This window comes from Plecotus auritus, assembly GCF_963455305.1.
Source record: "Plecotus auritus genome assembly, chromosome: 8".
Classification (NCBI taxonomy): Eukaryota; Metazoa; Chordata; class Mammalia; order Chiroptera; family Vespertilionidae; genus Plecotus; species Plecotus auritus.
This window is the reverse complement of record NC_137782.1, coordinates 91,365,561-91,382,353: the sequence shown is the minus strand read 5'-3', so window position 1 is coordinate 91,382,353 and position 16,793 is coordinate 91,365,561. Positions and strand designations below refer to the sequence as shown.

The window sequence follows — 16,793 nt, the reverse complement described above, 5'->3', positions numbered from 1 at the left end:
TGAGCAATCGGCTGAAATGCTTCAAGCTCTTGGGTTGGCGGTTGCTCCTGCTTTTTTCACACTGTGTTTCCAAGAAAACCACTACACAGCCAGTACACCCAGACCACACCCACTAAACACTTGGAAAATGCATGGATTAACTTCAGAACCCCGGCTCTCTCACTGGAGGAAGCATCTTAACAACCTGCATTCTTCTGCCTTCAATGGAGCAAAAGGCCTTCTCGGGCTTGAGCATGGAAGTGGAACGTGAAATTTACTCCCCTATTCCCCACCCAGCCTCCCGCCAAAAAACTGTCGTTTTTCTCAGTGTATAATTAAAACAGAAACTATGTCTAAGAAAAAATCCCATAGTTTGATCCCCAGATTTCAGTGTATTTGCAATGTTGGCCTAAGTGCAATAGGATATAGTTTATGTACAAATCCACCACAGCTTTGAAAAATCCCTTCTTTCTCACACTTGTGTGTTCACCACTTAGTTTAGGGATTAGCAAAAAAAAAGGATGACATCATTGCCAACCAGCTTGCCCTCAGGGAAGGCCAGAAATGGAAGTGTTGACATTTCTCCTGGCTTCTACCAAAAACCTGGGACTAATAAAAGATAGCATGAGGTGCTATCATGTAGAGTAGGAATTGGCGAATGCAGCGTGGGCCAATCCAGCCAGCCACCCCTATGGATTTATGTATAAAATATTTATATTCTGGAGTCAAAATGCCTGGGTTCAACCGTGAGTCTACTCAGCAGCAACTGGGAAAATAATTAAACAAGGAGGCTATTAGAGTGGGTGGTGCTAATGCATTGTTAGCACCTGAGCTAACAGAAAGGTAATCCAAGGAAATGAAACTTAAGAACAATTGATCATAAACAGCCAGCTAGGCTTTCCCAAGTAAGGTAACCATTAAGTCCGCACCTGTGCTTTGCTTCCATCCACGTCTTTCTGGAAACCTCTCCTCAAACTCATCTTTGGAGCACTAACCAGCTTTTGTTTGGCATTGCCCATATCGAGTCGATGTATGCTCAAATAAACTCTTACACTTTTTTAATGTGCTGCAGTTTACCTTTGAACAGAGCTCAGAAGTGTTGGGCACATTCTTCAGGTTATTGAAACTCCTTTAGGTTCAGTTTCCTCATCTGTAAAATGGGAATAATAATTATATTGACCTTCTAGAGCTGTGTGGGGATCCAATAAGATAACACAATTAAGGCACCTGGAATAGTACTGAACGGAACATAGACGCTATGTGGATAATCTAATAGAACCCCAACTCGTGTGTGTGTGTGTGTGTGCGTGTGTGTGTGTGAATATGTTTCTTTTTTTAAAAGTCCTAAAAGAGGTTCTCCTTGTAGTTAACCATACTCAGCATCATTTCTTTACACATTCATTAGCTTTAGACTTGCTTCGGCAATTCTGACTTTCATTAAAATTATCATTATTTCTTTAATTCCATTTTCTTTATCTACTCCTTCAACTTAATCCCCCATATGGGCTGCCAAGGCCCTGGACTCAGGGAGGACCTCTTAAGAGATGGCTTTAGAAGAAAAGAAGAGCCAGGCAGAGTCAGGAAAAGGAACAGTGAGCGAATTATCAAATGTGTGTGGAGAACCACATTTTTGCAAGATGAATAGGTATGCACCGGGGAGGTGGAGGAGGAGGAGCAAAATGATGTGAAAAGTTGCTAAAACACAAATGCGTTCCAGCCAAGCCACTGGCACCAAACCATTTCCATATCCTTAATTTACCAATGAATTCTTAGCTCAGTGCAACCTTCCTTTCCCCCATATTTCTGCTCCCTAGAAAAACCCATCCTGACCACAGTGTTCTTAGAAGTCCCAGGTAACTCCGATCCAGGAGGATGTTAGCTGGGCAAGCTCAGATTTTAGTAGGGCCTTTGGGGCTTCATGGGTCAATCTCTATTTTGGGAAGTTGTATACTTTTTGGAAAAGGCACAAATGAAAATAATCTTTTTACCCTGGTTGGGTAGCTCAGTTGGTCAGGGTGTCGTTCCGATACATCAAGGTTGTGTGTTCAATCCCCAGTGAGGGCACATACAAGAAGCAACAAATGAATGCATAAATAAGTGGAACAGCAAATCAATGTCTCTCTCTCTCTCTCTCTCTCTCTCTCTCTCAAATCAATTAAAAAATAGAAAAGAAACATTTTACGACCCTTTCTTGAAACTAACAAAATTAATTTATGTTTTCTAGAAAACACAAGATAATATTTTCTGGTGAAAAATCGCCATTTTGGAAGGGCCTAGCCCTGTGCCTGGTGCTGAGAAAATATATAATCACTATTAATTTGCCTCCTTTAGAAAGAACTCTATCCCGAGGATGGAAATTGATTCATCTATCCATTCATTCAACATGTATTTCTGAAGCATGAGCTGAGCCAGGCACTGTCCTAGGGCCAGGAAACAGGAACGCCAGCTGTAGAAGGAAAAGTGCAGCCCACCCAGTCCAACTTGACCTTGAGAGATACCACGAGCACTCTTAAAAAATAGAATGTCCCATGCAACACACTTAACTAAAAACTACTCATTGTGGATCTGAAACTCAAACGTAACAGGTGTCCTCTATTTTACCTGGCAAGGCTGCTGTGAACAGAGGAGACAGATACCTGCCCTGCTCTCTGTCCAGCCTGAGCGCCCACAAGAATCAACTCCCGTGGGAAAGCCTGGGGGAAAGCGAGGCCTTCGCTTTGGAAGTGCATCGCTCCTGGGGCCATGCAGCAGCCGCTCTGAATGGTCAGGGCAACCTTATTTCCTTGTGGAACTCTGCAAGGAAGGACAGGTTCCGGGCTCAGCCAGCACAGCCCTGAGCTGGCAGGTGCTCAGACCAGTTTCACAAAGGACAGTGATGCCCAACTGTGCTCAGGGTGAAGAATGAGCTTTTATTTTGAAACGTGTGACGCAGGTACTTCAAACAAAATAAAGGCTTCGAAAAAGGCAAGAGGGACAATTGTGTGGGAAACGTTCACTCCAGGGCCCTTTGAAAAGTTATTTCTTAACAGAATAAGAAAAAGTGAGCCAAAGCCCCGGTCTAAACTAACTGGCGATATAATGAAATGCAGTAGCCGGTAGCTAACCAGACCGACCAGGTATGAGTAACCGAGGCATCGAGGACACACAGGTAACAAATAATGAAGGGCATTTTATTGTCAGTGCCGACCGTGACACAACTGAGACACAGAGGGGAAATCACAAGAACCACAAGGACTGAGAAGTGCAGGGGACGGGTTTCGACCATAGAAAATCAGGTGTGGCACTGATTCCTTTCTGTCCGGCTGTAAAAGAAGTCGTTAACTGTAGAGCAAGTTTCAATTACGCTAAGGGGTTTGATTTCTTCTTTTTTTTTTTTTACAAAAGGAAAGAACCAAAGAGAAAGAGAGACAAATATAGTATTGCAGTTTCCCAGTGCCCACACGACTAGCCAGGACCCGGAGCTTCCTTCATCCTTCTCGCCGCGGTCCCGTGACCTCCGATGGATCCGTGTGGACGCCTCCCACGCATGTCACACACGTGCTGGACAGTCGCTGTCAGTGCTCGGGGCGGTAGGCGGGGAAGGTCTCTGTCCGATGAAGCTTCAGAGGACTGGCCACATCTTTTCCAAAAAGAATGTTAGAACAGCGGTTACATACGTGTCCAGAAAGCCCACCTCCAGATTAGCTAGCAACACGCTTCTATGGAAGAGAAGTAAGTAACACGGTTCCCACTCACAGTGATTTGCAAATAAGACTCATGGGAGATTACGTAATTAACATACCATTTGCATGTGGCCTTTGCCTGGGGCTATAATCAGATCACTGATCGTTTTCCTCGGTTTTTCTTTCTCAGTAACTCACAGGGTATTTAGGAAAAATGAGACAGAAACATAGGACTGTGGAAACTTGACTAGGACATGCTTTGTAAACCTGACCAGAAATAAGACAAGTTTATGCTTATAACTAGGAAAACTTGCTGCAAAGGGGGACTTCTTAATATCCATTTGGTCTTTATGATTTCAGGGTGAGGTTCCAACCAAGAAAGTAAAGAAGTCAGAAAGTTAAACACGCAGGCCACGGTCAGCCCCTCTGTGACATCGGGGTGTGGCAAACTTCTTCCAGGAAGACCCAGGTGCTACATGCTGTAGGTTTCACAGACTGCATCGGTCTCATGGCAACTCTGCTGCCTGTAGTGCGAAAGAGCAGCAACTAACAGGGATCAAAGGAGTGGGCATCGATGTTCCACACACCTCTGTTCCCCTACACCGAGAGCAGCTGCAATCCCCCCAGCAAGCCCTAGTGTGCCAACATCTGCAGAGATAACTGGATTTCATAAAAAGCGAGAGGTTGTACTGCCACCTGCTGGTTAAGGTTATCAGGAGCCAAGAAATGGACACTGTGGGCAGGTAAAGGTCAACCTGAGCAGAACAAGCCTGGTCTGGACCAGGGCACTCCCCGGAGCCAGAGGCAGGGGTCAAGCCTGCACCATCCCAGAGAGAGAGCGAGCGCCACAGCTCCACGGGCATGCTGCCCGCCCGGTCACGCTCAGAACCAGGCTGTGTTCAAGCACAGGGCCAAACAGGAACATTGCTGGAGCCCTGGGGCCCTTGCTCATTCCCGGTTTATTCCATGACCACAAACAGCCCTGCCTCCGGCAGACCTCATGCCAAGCCTGTCCAGGACAGACACAGTCCAGGACGAAAGGAAACACCACAGGTCTGCTGAGCGGTGAGGCCTCAACCCCCAAACAAAAAGGAAACAGAAATCACGGAGGTGGTATCCACAGGCCTCAAGTCTGCACCGGGAGAAAGTTACATACCCGGTCAGGTAGTCCCTGGCACTCGGCAGCAGGGATTAGTACAGAACCCCTGAACATTAACACATCCTACACCACGCCTTCCAGCCTCCCAGCCATCATGAATACGAATTCTATTTCCTTTGCCTACATGCGTACACACATGCAATAGGAGATACACGGCATTCATGAGTGTTACAAGTAAAAATCCAGGTCCGGCTTTGTAACAGCCTGGTAACATTTCCCACAGAAAGCAGCCAGCATGCAACAGCATTGACGCAACAGCCAAGTCCTCGCTCAGATGCAGAGCCTCTCTCTGCACCGTCAACTGCAATTCCCATGACTTGGAGTCTGCAAGGACAGTGACTGATGGCATCCATCTGAGGTCAAGCCGAACTGAACGCACCTGCAGCCTCTGACCTGGGCTCCTGGGGTCTCTCCAGCTGCTTTGAACACTGTGCTTAGCTCAAAGCCAGTGAATGGATGGAAAGTCTCTCCATTCTTTGCAGTTCACGGAAAGGTCGCAGGCTGGCACTGCCCTGTGCCCCACTTGGGCACAGCCCCGTTCTCTGGCCTGCACAGGCCACAGCACATTTGGATGTGCTTGCAATTGTTCACATCACTGGGGACTTCCCACGAAGGGGCTCACATCCCTGCTCTGCTGGAAAACAGAAGGTGATGTTGGTCTGGACTCTGCCCCAGCGCACAGCATGGCGGACCAGAGGGGACACAGCTGCCCCTTGCAAAGGAGGCATGCGGTTCACCAGGGCCTGCTGCTTCCCTTCTGTCCTGCCCCCTCTTGGTGTGGCCTCTCGTGCCTACAGACAGGCAGGTTTCAGACCCTGGTTTCTTTGTCATCTCCTCAGGATTGCTCAAGTCTTACTCTACGTCTTCTGTCTTAACTACTGCACGGACAATGTCGGCGACTGGGCTAGGATTGATTGAAGCCCAACGTTAACTTCTCCAAAGTAGCCACATACTCCAAGAATCTATGGTCCTTAAAACACATATGTAAATCACGTGGTGGAGCCAGTCCTGTGGAGGTGCTATTTCCACAGCATGCACATGCGTGGGAAACATAAATGGTGGCAGAATTTCTACCCACAGACAAGGCCCCCTGGTAAAAGAAGTAGCCTGCACTAGGTGTCAGAACCCTGAAGTTCAGGGCCACACCCTGCACTCACTAGTCATGTGATCATGAGCAACTACTTGAACTCCAGGCATCTGGGTTTCAGCCTTCATTGGAACAGAGACGGTAGTCCTGTGCTTGCCAACTCGAACTGTTGCTGGGAGAACCAAACAGCATCTGACTGTCTGCTAGCTCGCCTCTGCATCAGCCGCACTGCTTGCTTTCTGCTCTTTGAACTCCCCAGCTGGTTTCTGTCTCAGGGCCTTTGTACTTGCTGCTGTCGCTAGGGAGCCTGATTCTCCCTCACCCTCAGTATGGCTGCATCTTCTCAGACGTCAGGTCTTGGGATAAATGCCACAGCCTCCTGTGACCACCTGGTCTAACGAGGTCCCTTTAGCATCACCCCTCCCCCCAAAATCAACAGCTCCACTTCACTATTCTCTATTACAAACACCTTCTTCCCAAAGTGACATGTGTCAAATTTCAAATTAAATATATTTAATTATTGGCAATGATCTTTATTGGACTATAAGCTGTAGGAGGGTGGAAACATACCTATCTAGTAGCCCCAGTGTATCTCCACCACCTCACTCAGTGCTTGGCACGAAGTAGATGCTCAATAAACACTTACTGACTAAATGAATGAGTGAGTGAATGAATGAATAGAGAGGTGAAAACCGCAACTATTTACTAGATTGGGGATCTCGGACACATTAGTAACCCTTCCAATTTTCAGGTTCTTCCCTACTAGTGGGAATAACATACTCTCAGGGGCTGTTTTAAGGATGAAATTAGATCATGTGTCTTAAATGCTTCATGCAACACAGTAGGTCTTCGAGAAAGGGTTGCTTTCATAAAAATATTCATGGAGTATGTCTTGTCTCCCTTGTAAGGAGCCCTTCACTAGTGGTATGTTAATGTTTGTTTATGTAAAAAAGGAAAGAGGGGGCTTCACGCTCAATAAATTTGCACATCCCTGCTTTAAACAAGGTTAAACAGATTCTTGACTGCAAAACATCGCAGAGCCTTGAAAATGATGACCTGCATGTTGAATCTTGGGAAAGAGAATGAACACACAGCATGTCCCCCAAACTTATTGGGCATCAGTACTGCTAGGGGGTAGGGTGAAGATGACACGGAACACAACTGTTAAAAGCGAGTCTGGGGTTACTTTGTGCAATGCATTCCTAAAAGAATCTCCTGAATGCAGTTTCATGATACACCTCCTTGACATGTTGTTTCTGTATATTCTGAAACGTAGAGGAGAATTTCTACATGAAACCTGGAAAATTGGATGAGAGAAGGTGTGATAGTGGATTAAATACATCTTACTGTGTGTGGCACGCATCAGAAACAGTAATAATAAAGTGACAATTCCAAGGTCAACCAGAAGGTGGCGCCGAAGGACTAGATTTAGGGAGGAAATGAAATATTTCTCAAATCAGATAAATTTCCCCCATAAAGGTTTGTATAATCTCCAAGATTACACCAGCCAGAGAAATTACAACTCACAAATACCAGCAAAACAAGAAGGAACTATGTGCCACGTAATTTTACCATGTGGCAGATACAGAGCCATAATGTCATTAATTTTTTCTAATTTCTCTAATTCATGATGTCATTAATTTTTTCCAGGGGTTGAGGAAGGGAAGGAAGAAAGCAAATGGTATAGCTGGAAAATAGAGAAACTCATTCCATTTATTTTCCATGTAAATTATCACTCCTAATAACCAAGATAATTTTAGATAGTCTGTGAACAATATATGTATTTTTTTATTTTAGAGAGAGAGGAAGAGAGATTTGTTGTTCCACTTATCTATGCATTCATTGGTTGATTCTTGTATGTGCCCTGACCCCATGTAACCTGCAACGTTGGGCTATCAGGACAACACTCTAACCAACTGAGCTATGCGGCCAGGGCAATGAGCAATATTTTTATAAGGGAATGAGTTTCTGGTAAATTGTGTCCCTTACAACACAGGCCACATGTTGACACTGTCTCAAGGAACACCGGCAACTAAAGGGCATTCCACAAGGAAAAATAAAAGGGTCAAATCTACACAGAACATACAAGTGAGGACTTCTTCAGTAAACAGGGGTACAAATTAAATAGCGGCATGAAACACATTTAAGCGAATTCCTACACAAGTAGCAGAAGTGTGAGAACAGGTCATTGGATGAGAGAACCAATACAAAACCACGGCAAAAACACACTTGTGAGGCAAGTCCAGCATTGTCCTCATGCACAGAAGCAACCCGAGATCAAAGGCAATTCGGGGAGTGTTGCTGGGCAGCAACACAGGAGAAAGGTAAGAATTCTAATAAAAAGCTGTATGTTCAGTGAAAGCACCGTCTGCAGCAAAAAAAGCCGACAGTGAAAGTTTTAATTATCGTCTTCAAAACTAGGACATGGTTATCTCCAGAGCCCTGCAGTTGTCGCCCACAGAGCCTGACAGCATCGTCTCTGCAGGATCCCAGACACTTACTCTCCCCTCTCCCCACTGACTCCACCAGAAGCACAGCCACCCCTCTCCAAATGACTGTTTTGTAAGCGCTGCCACTGTGCTCCTTCTAACGTCAGGACTTGAACCTGATTTTACAGTAAGAGCTCATTACTTTTGAGTGATGGGTGAAAGGATAATAAAACATAAACCTAACTCAACAGAGATGAAACCCAGACTTCACTGTGCCACTCTGGTTGGTTTGTGGCTTGTATCTTTGATAAAAACAATGCCAGGAGCTCCTAGAAGAGCGTGCATTTCTCTCTTGGCTGCGATAGTTTGCATCTCGGCTCCATTCCCCAGGGGACGCCGCCACTTCTCCCGTCTTGGAATTCGTGGATTACGAGTTTTCAAGGGTCACCCAGACCCCTCCACTATGCATGGGCCTCCCAACCACCATAGGCGGCTCTGTGCATGCAGGCACGTTTGCAAATTGTGTTGTTGTTGTTGTTAAAAAACTGTGACTGTGTGCTGCCAAGCAGATGTATCCAGATGTAAACCCTGTCGGGGGTAGTCATAGATACCCTGGGCGCACATAAGCCATATGCTTACAGTACCTAAAACATCCTCCTTCAATTTAAAAAAGTTTTTAAAAATATTATTATACATTCAGAGCCCTGGGAAGACCCTTCGCCTGAAATGATTGCTTGGGAATGTGCCTTATGTTGGTTAAGGGCAGCTGAATTAGTCAAAGACCGGAAAGTGAGTGTGCTCTTCATATGGCATTTTCTGTCCAGATTGTCCCGAGGATTTCGAAACTCTGGGATACTGGCTAATAAATTCAGAAACTGCAACTTATGGAAGTGCTCCCTCCCTCTCAGGGCATCTTTGCAGACACGATGTCCCAATCTAGGGAAATGATTCATGCACGCTGTACCTCAGGACTTAAGGCAATTCCTCAATTTCCTCTCTATGACGCCTACATCACACTGGTTCTCCACTTTCTTTTGCATTCCGGACACCTGGACTCTAAAAAGGTGTTTCCTTTTTGTAAAGATTGTGTAGGTACATGTAGAGAGTCAGGTTATACAACCCTTCAATAGGTTTATGTGAGTATCTAAGTCCATATGCTTTATCTTAATGCACATTGGAAAAATATAATTATTGTAACAGCTTAAAGACCATGAAAAACACTTAAAATAGATGTATTTAAGTAGATGAGACTGAACAAAATGGAGTAACTAGTGTAAGTGGCACACACAGGACAATGCTGTGATGATGTCATTCAGAAACGGCAGCGTCTCTGAGGATGATACAGAACAGATGGCAGTTGTGACAACCCGACCTTGCCCGACTCTGTGCACGATCCTAGCGGGTGAACGTATCTGTCCATTGTTAGCAATGCAGCCTCTCACTCACGCACACAGCACTCGGGTGTGTTTTGTGCATCTCCCAGGTACTGTGCTCTCTGCTAGTGACGGAGCCTAAAGTCATAAAGACTAAACCGTAACCGCCTCGGCGCCCTCCTCACATCACACACGGCTGCTCCGTGCCAGGCGACGGGAGAACAAGTGGTGATGGTGAAGGAAGGCCCGGCTCCCCTGCCCCTGGGCACACTGCCTCCCGCAGGAGCTGGCCGCGAGCCCAGAGGCCGCAATTGCACATGGTGCGGACACTGGTAAGGGCGTTAAGGAGAGCGAGTGCCCTGTCCGCGCCTGAGTCACCTCACCAGATGCCGGCGCTGGTGATGAATAAGCCTGGGAGCCCTGGAGAGGGACTCAGAAGAGCTCCTGGGGAGGCATGGCCAGCTGGAGGGGCGGGGCGGCCGGTGACCAGGCCCGGGAGCAGGCATTGGGGCTGAGCCCACTGTTGCCCGAGGTCACCGCTCATTGTTGAGCTCGGGGGCTCAGCAAGCGCCTCCTCTGAGCGAGGCGCCGTCTAGCACGTGCCCTCTGGGTTCTGGCCTCTTGCTCCCCATCAAAGTTCTCCTTCAGGGTCCCCCCAGGTTTCCCTATTCACAAATTATACATGCACAGCTGTTCTTACAGACCATCAACAAAAAGCTGCATCTGAGGGAGTGAGAAAACGCTGACATGGGATTTCTAACAGCTCTTGTGGGCCCTCCCGCACCTGGTTCAGAGACCCCGGCTTTGGAAGAGGGGCGTCTCAGGATCTGCTTAGAGGTGCAGCAGAGTCCGCACCCAGGACTCTGCCCTCCAGCAGGCTTCTAAGCTGAGGGTCACCTGGAGGCTTAACACGCACAGGGATGGTCCCCATCCTCAGAGTCCCAGACTCCTCAGGTCTGGGGGGTGGTGGGGGGGCGGGCAGAAATCTAAGCTTTCAGCAGGTTCTCCAGTAACGCGGGCACTGTCTGTGCTCAACCCACTGGACTGTTTCTGAGTCGTGGACCCCAGACCTGCCCAGACCACCTGGGCACCTGATGACGTGCACACTGCTCAGCCACAGCCTCCTGCTCAATCTCTGCCCTGTACACAGTTTCCCCCCAGACATCATGGCAGGCGCTGTGCCTTGGGAGTGAGGCCCTGATGGGCCCTGGCCGGAAAGGAAGGGGCTAACCAGCCTGGCACCCAGCAGCAGTGAGCGGAGCGGAGCCCCCTCCACAGGGCTGCCCGTGCTGGCACCCTCACCCACAGCAGTCCTCCCGCCCGCACAGTCTCCCTCCCGCACAGTCACCCGCACACCGGCTCCCACACACAGGCTCCCACCACAGCTCCCATGCACAGTCTCCCGCACTCACCCTGCAGGCGGTAGAGCTGGCCCGTGCTGTGCTGCCGGGTGATGTGCTGCCAGTAGGCGCTGCGGGGCAGGGGCACCATGGTGCTCAGCGAGGCGGCTCGCTCGCTCATCTTCATCTGCAGCTGTCAAGGCAAGAACGGGGGTGTGTGTCAACGACGTGGCTGAGAGGGACCTGACCATCCGTGGGAACACAGAGAGCTGACCTCCAGACCCCTGGAGGCGACTCACGTCTCCATCACTCAGCACCTGGTCAACGCGTACACACATGCACACACACTGGATCACACTGGATGCGTGGCCACTAGGCACCAGAGGAAGGCAGATTTAGTCAATGAAAAGGATGACTACATTTTGTGTCCCTGCACACCACTGCGTCTAGAGAAATCCATCAATGCTCACTTGAGAAACCACCTGGACTGTGGAGTGCTCCGAGAGATGGACTTGCTTAGCATTTGCCAGCACAGACCGGGTACAGGACCAAATGAGGATATTATTATTATTACTATTAATTGCAATACCCATTTGAAGATTTTTTTAAAGAAAACTCCCTGCTTATCACGAGGCATCAGCACAGTAGTTCCAGGTATAATATCTGTACTGCGAGGGAAGCCCTGGTCCCGGGTGCCAGAGGGAAGCCAGGCCCGGCAGTCGGGGGAAGGAAGGCATACTCTTGCACAAATTTCAGGCATTGGGCCTCTGGTATATGTATAAAAGGCTAAGTGATTGTCTGACCGTCCGACTGGCCGGTACCTATGATGCGCACTGACCACCAGGGGGCAGACACTCAATGCAGGAGCTGCAGAGATGCGGTGACTTGGCAGCAGTGGTTCTCCGGTGAGGAATCTGGAACCAGAGAGGAGGGAGCCCAATTCCTCGCAGGGCCCAGTGATTCCACCGTCGGCTGTGGGTTATGTTGTTCCTGGGGCACTGTCAGTCCTGAATCTGGTTTACTGCACACTTGCATTGCTGTTCCACACCCTGTACGACAGCAACATTGCAGAGTGCCTTCTCGCACTCCGGGACCCTTCAGGGGATGTTAGAGAGCTGATTTCAGCCCAATCCCCACAGCCAGGCCAAGGGACCCCACCTGCCAGGGGGACCCTGCTCACTCCGCAGATGCCTTGCCTTTCGAGGCACGGTGCCACCTCAAGTGCATCACCCCAAGGAGGGACCGCGGGAGGTGGGCTCCAGGGCGTGTCTGGCCTGTCTCGCCCAGTCCTGCCCTGCCAGCCACCACCCAGAACTGCCGGCATTAGTCCCTGCACCGGAGCCAGCACCATGAGCTGGAAGACCCAAGTGTGAGCTTTCTTTTTCTCCCCACCGCCCCCCTCTCCCACTCTGAAGACACCCTTCGAGCCATGGTGCCACCCCAGGAATTCTAATTAATTTCTTTTCAATGTGTAGGAATCCATGCAATGGGCCATTAGTAAAGAAATAATATTTAATAGAATAAGAAATGTAATATAGGAAAAACACTTGGGAAAGAGCCACCACTTCGAATTACTCATGATCTGACCTTGGATGTGTCTGCAGTCCAGCGCTCTCGCTGTGTTTTCACAAAGCTTGTTTAGGAGGAAGTGGCAACAACATCATGTTTCAGAGAGGCCCTTACGAGGCCTGGCGCTCTATTTCTTCTCAACCCTTTGAACAAACAGCTCATTTTATGAAAGGAGCATTCTGTCTTTGGAGAAAAAAATGATGAAAAGTCTTATTTCATGCAACAATGTCTGAGTTCTCAGGGGTGAGAAGCCTTAGGAAGTGATTTGGTGACACGTTGAAGAGGAAAGTGTCCACCCTCATTTTTCTTTATAATTGCAAGTAACTTTGGTGCGGGATACCAACAGCTACCGAAGGGGGACATAAAGGGGGTTCACGCAGGCCACTGGCAGGAGTAGAAATTAACACTCCATTTGGAAGAAGTTAAAATTGGGTAACCTGGGGTATCTCCTCCATTTTTTTTAACCTGATACACTTTATACAGTTTGTTTTTCCTTTTAAGTAAATATATTGCTTTCACATTCAAAGTGAAAAATAAAAATTATCCCAACCATAATATGTTTAAGTAGAGGTATTTCTGCTATAATTGATAGAAACATTCCTGGAAAAAAAATCCCGTTTTGAAAATTGTTGGGGAAATCGGGTTATGGGAAGATCATTCTAAACATATGCCCATTTATTACCAAAGTCACCGTCTCTTCGGGAGGCAGCTGGAGGCTGGGAGGTCACAGGAACTATAGAAAATGCAGGAATGCAGGAAAATATTTGGTTAAAAATGCTGGCTGAGAAGTCCAGGCTATAGAGACTGGAGGGACTCTACCCCAAAAGTGGGTGCTGGAGCCCGTGTAGCCACATGAAGGAAGGATTCTCCAGACTACCTCTAGTCCCCAGCAGGCTGCGGGTGCTAGAGCTCACACCACTGTCTGCAGCTGCCACTTCTAAGTGTCGGACAGTTCAGATGTGCAGAGGAGGTGAGCCATTCACAGGGAGCCACAAGGGTGGTCCACAGAAGGGAGTCAGTGTATGAGTTGGAGCAGTCGATGTAAACATGTAGGAATAAGACTGGTAGAATAATGGGGGGCTAACAAGCACACAACTCTAGACCCAGGAAGCAATGTTATTGAATGCTTTATTCACTCATGTGTTCTCAAGCTCCCAGAACCTGGTAGACCGTAGATGCTCAATAAATATTTGTTGAGTGAAAGAGTGAATCCAGCCAATGGTGTGGGAGAGCTTTTCAAACAGCTTGCAAAAGCCAACTGATCCATGTTTCAGGAATTTTGTGAGTGCAGGCTGTTAAATACAGCCATCATTAAATATTAAGTTCTATAAACTTACAGTTAAATAAATATATGCATATGTATATACCCATGTGTATATACACACAAAACTCACTTCCTAGTTCTCTCACTAGCCTATGCTCCTGAGGTTATGATGTTGAGCGTGGTCTCATGTGCTCTTCTGTCCCCACTGGGGTCTGTGATCTCACACCCCAAAACTGTCATCACTTATGTCAACCACCTGGCCCTGCAGGCAATGAATTTGTGATTCTTCCTCTAACCCAGTTCTCCTACTTACAGAGACAAGGGAAGCAAGGGGTTAGATTCTGAATCCGCTGACTTAAGAGTTGGAACCTAAGTTTTAGGACTCCCTAGTTTGGGGCAAGCAACCAACATAGAAACAGACACACGAGCCACTGCCTACATAACCTCGGCTGAGTCCCCTCAGCCTACAGCCTCCTCCTTCCCCAGCCTCCCTAACATCCTTCTGTAGCTCCCAGCACCCTCAGGCTCACAGCCAAAGCTTCCTAGAATGGGGTCCTCTAATCATGCTACTCCTCCAGTCTCATGGCCCAAAACAGATCCAGGTCCAGCCAGCTCCTGCACCGTGGCACCCACTCTCACACCTCCGTGCTATTGAAATCGCTGCTCCCCAGGCACGAGAGCCATCCCCACTTATCACCTGGCTACACCCACCTTCCCTTGGGGTCAGCTCAGGGAGCACCTCCCCTGGACGCTTTCCTGACATCTCTCCTCCTTTGATGACATCAGGCGCTCCTAGCAGACCCCACAGAGACCTGTTCTTACTCTGACCACTGTCTGCATCCTACTACAGGCCATGAGCTCCTGACAGGCGGGGACCATACCTCTGCTCTGTGTGTCCCCAGCACCTACCGAAGGCCTCCAGAGGCTTAACAAACTGGGGATGGATGGATGGATGGATGGATGGATGGATGAACAAATGGACCCAGCCTTTGCCCAGGCAGCAGGGTATACTTTTTGGAAATAAATCCTAATGAGCCTGGCTCATGAGAAGCCCTGCGAGCCCAAGGCTGAATCCCTGCTGAAGCCTCAGGTCCAGGTTAAGCACACGTGCTGGCCCTGGCTTCACGGACATGGGAATAAGGCTCTGCCTCGTTCTATTTTGTCATTCGAGTGCTGAGCAGCAGTGAGCCTTGGGGAGACCCGCTCTGTGCACAGGCACGTGGGGTAGGACAGTCCCCAGCAGGTAGGGCAGCTCTGCATTTACCTATTCTATTAGCAGTGTCAATGCAATCCACCAGGGAGGAGAGACAAGGCTTCCTGCAAGTCTAATTCTCAGACGGACTCCCAACCAGCGATGCACACAGGCCTCTTCCTAACCAGCCTACGTGACTCCTGATCTGCCCAGTGGCCTAAATCAACGGAGCTAACTAATTGGGTTGTTTTTATTGATTGATTGATGAGAGAGAGAGACAGAGACACAGAGAAAGAGCAAGTTTGTTGTTCCACTTATTTATGCATTCATTGGTTGATTCTTGTTTGTGGCCTGACTAGGGATAGAACCCACAACCTCGCCATTTCAGGAGGATGCTCTAACCGACTGGGCTACCTGGCCAGAGCTGACTGACTGGGTTTTGAAGGCACAAAGATCGCTGTGCTAGCAGGCAGGGAATGTGACCACAGGGTCCGAGACTCGCGTTCCTATTTAGGTTTTTTTCCATGAGCTGTGACAGGGGACCCATCCGCCCTTCTTTGAGCCTCAAAGTCTCCTTTCTCACAGCACCTCCCTTCTAATGAGACAGATAATTAAACTAAGCAAATAAAAGTGATCAGATTAGCATAAATAGGAGGGCGGTCCTGATCCATGCTACAGCACGTGTGAACCGAAAGCATGATGCTGAGTGAGGAAGCCACACACAAAAGGCCACATGTGTGTGCTTCCATGTATAGATATGTCCAAAGGGCAAATCCAGGGAGAGAGGCTAAATCAGAGGCTGCCTAAGGCAGGAAATGGTGAAAGGGAACAGGTTTCTCTTTGGGGTGATGAAATGCTCTGGAATTGACTGTGGGGATGCTTTCATCACTCTGAATATAGGCCAGTGCTTTAACCACTGAACACACCAGCCAGGGCATAACATTTAAACTTGAGTGACAACTGACCAAAGCATGGTCCCCATCATTATCAACAATGCAGACAGAGCCTTTCTAAGATGTCCCAATCCACAGTGAGGGGAGTGCTGATCACCAATAAAAAATCCTAATGAGCATGTGCAGAGCTTCTGAGTGAGACAAGGAAAACAAGCGTGTGCCACCCATCACGTGCCACGCACCACTGGTTCCTGTCCTCCACATCTGGCCTGGCTGACACTATGGGTCAGAGACAAGGGCTACAGAGCAGTGGGAGTCTCAGCCACAGCACCACGCCACATCATCCTCTGGAATCCAACTGGTTCTGCGGCAGAGACTGTGCTTTTGGAAGCTGATCAGCATGACAGGATGTAATGGTTCGCCACTGCAGTCAATCACGAGCACCATATGGCGTGTTCGCGATGTGGGTCTGGATCCATTCGGGAGCGAGCATCCATCATCGCAACACAGCAATGCCTCAAGACCTAATTCCATCCTCTGATTCCAACTTCCATAGGCTGCTCCTTCAAAATGACTCAAGGGGGGGAGGGGTTCTGCCACAGCAACTTTGCATATGCAAATCACATCGTCATTTCCCATCCACTCAACCTGCTGAACAAGCACATGGCCCATGCAGCTGTCGCCAACTGGTGGTCCGCAGACCACTGGTGGTCCATGAGGTCCGAAAGGTTGGCGACTGCTGGCTCAGGGTGGAGCTATGAGTCAAAGCTCAACCTGAGAGATGTCTGCTCAACCTGGGAGACTTCCAAAGCTCACCCAAGTCTGAGAGTCCTCTAAGAGTATATA

The 16,793-nt window shown here is 48.4% G+C and overlaps 1 protein-coding gene across 3 annotated transcripts in view; it reads right to left on the bottom strand.

Moving 5' to 3' along the window:
• Positions 1-2,869: 2,869 nt before the first annotated feature.
• The window catches only part of DOK5 (docking protein 5), a 135,513-nt gene continuing 121,589 nt past the window's right edge, over positions 2,870-16,793 (bottom strand). For 2 of the 3 annotated variants that reach the window (XM_080684242.1, XM_080684240.1), the window contains 2 exons: positions 11,102-11,222; positions 2,871-3,598 (listed from right to left, as the gene is read on the bottom strand). In XM_080684242.1, the coding sequence (XP_080540368.1) occupies positions 3,534-3,598; positions 11,102-11,222 (186 nt within the window). In that variant the 3' untranslated portion in view covers positions 2,871-3,533. Of the gene's footprint in view, positions 3,599-11,101; positions 11,223-16,793 lie in introns of all 3 variants that reach the window. The other variant, XM_080684241.1, reaches the window with a different exon arrangement.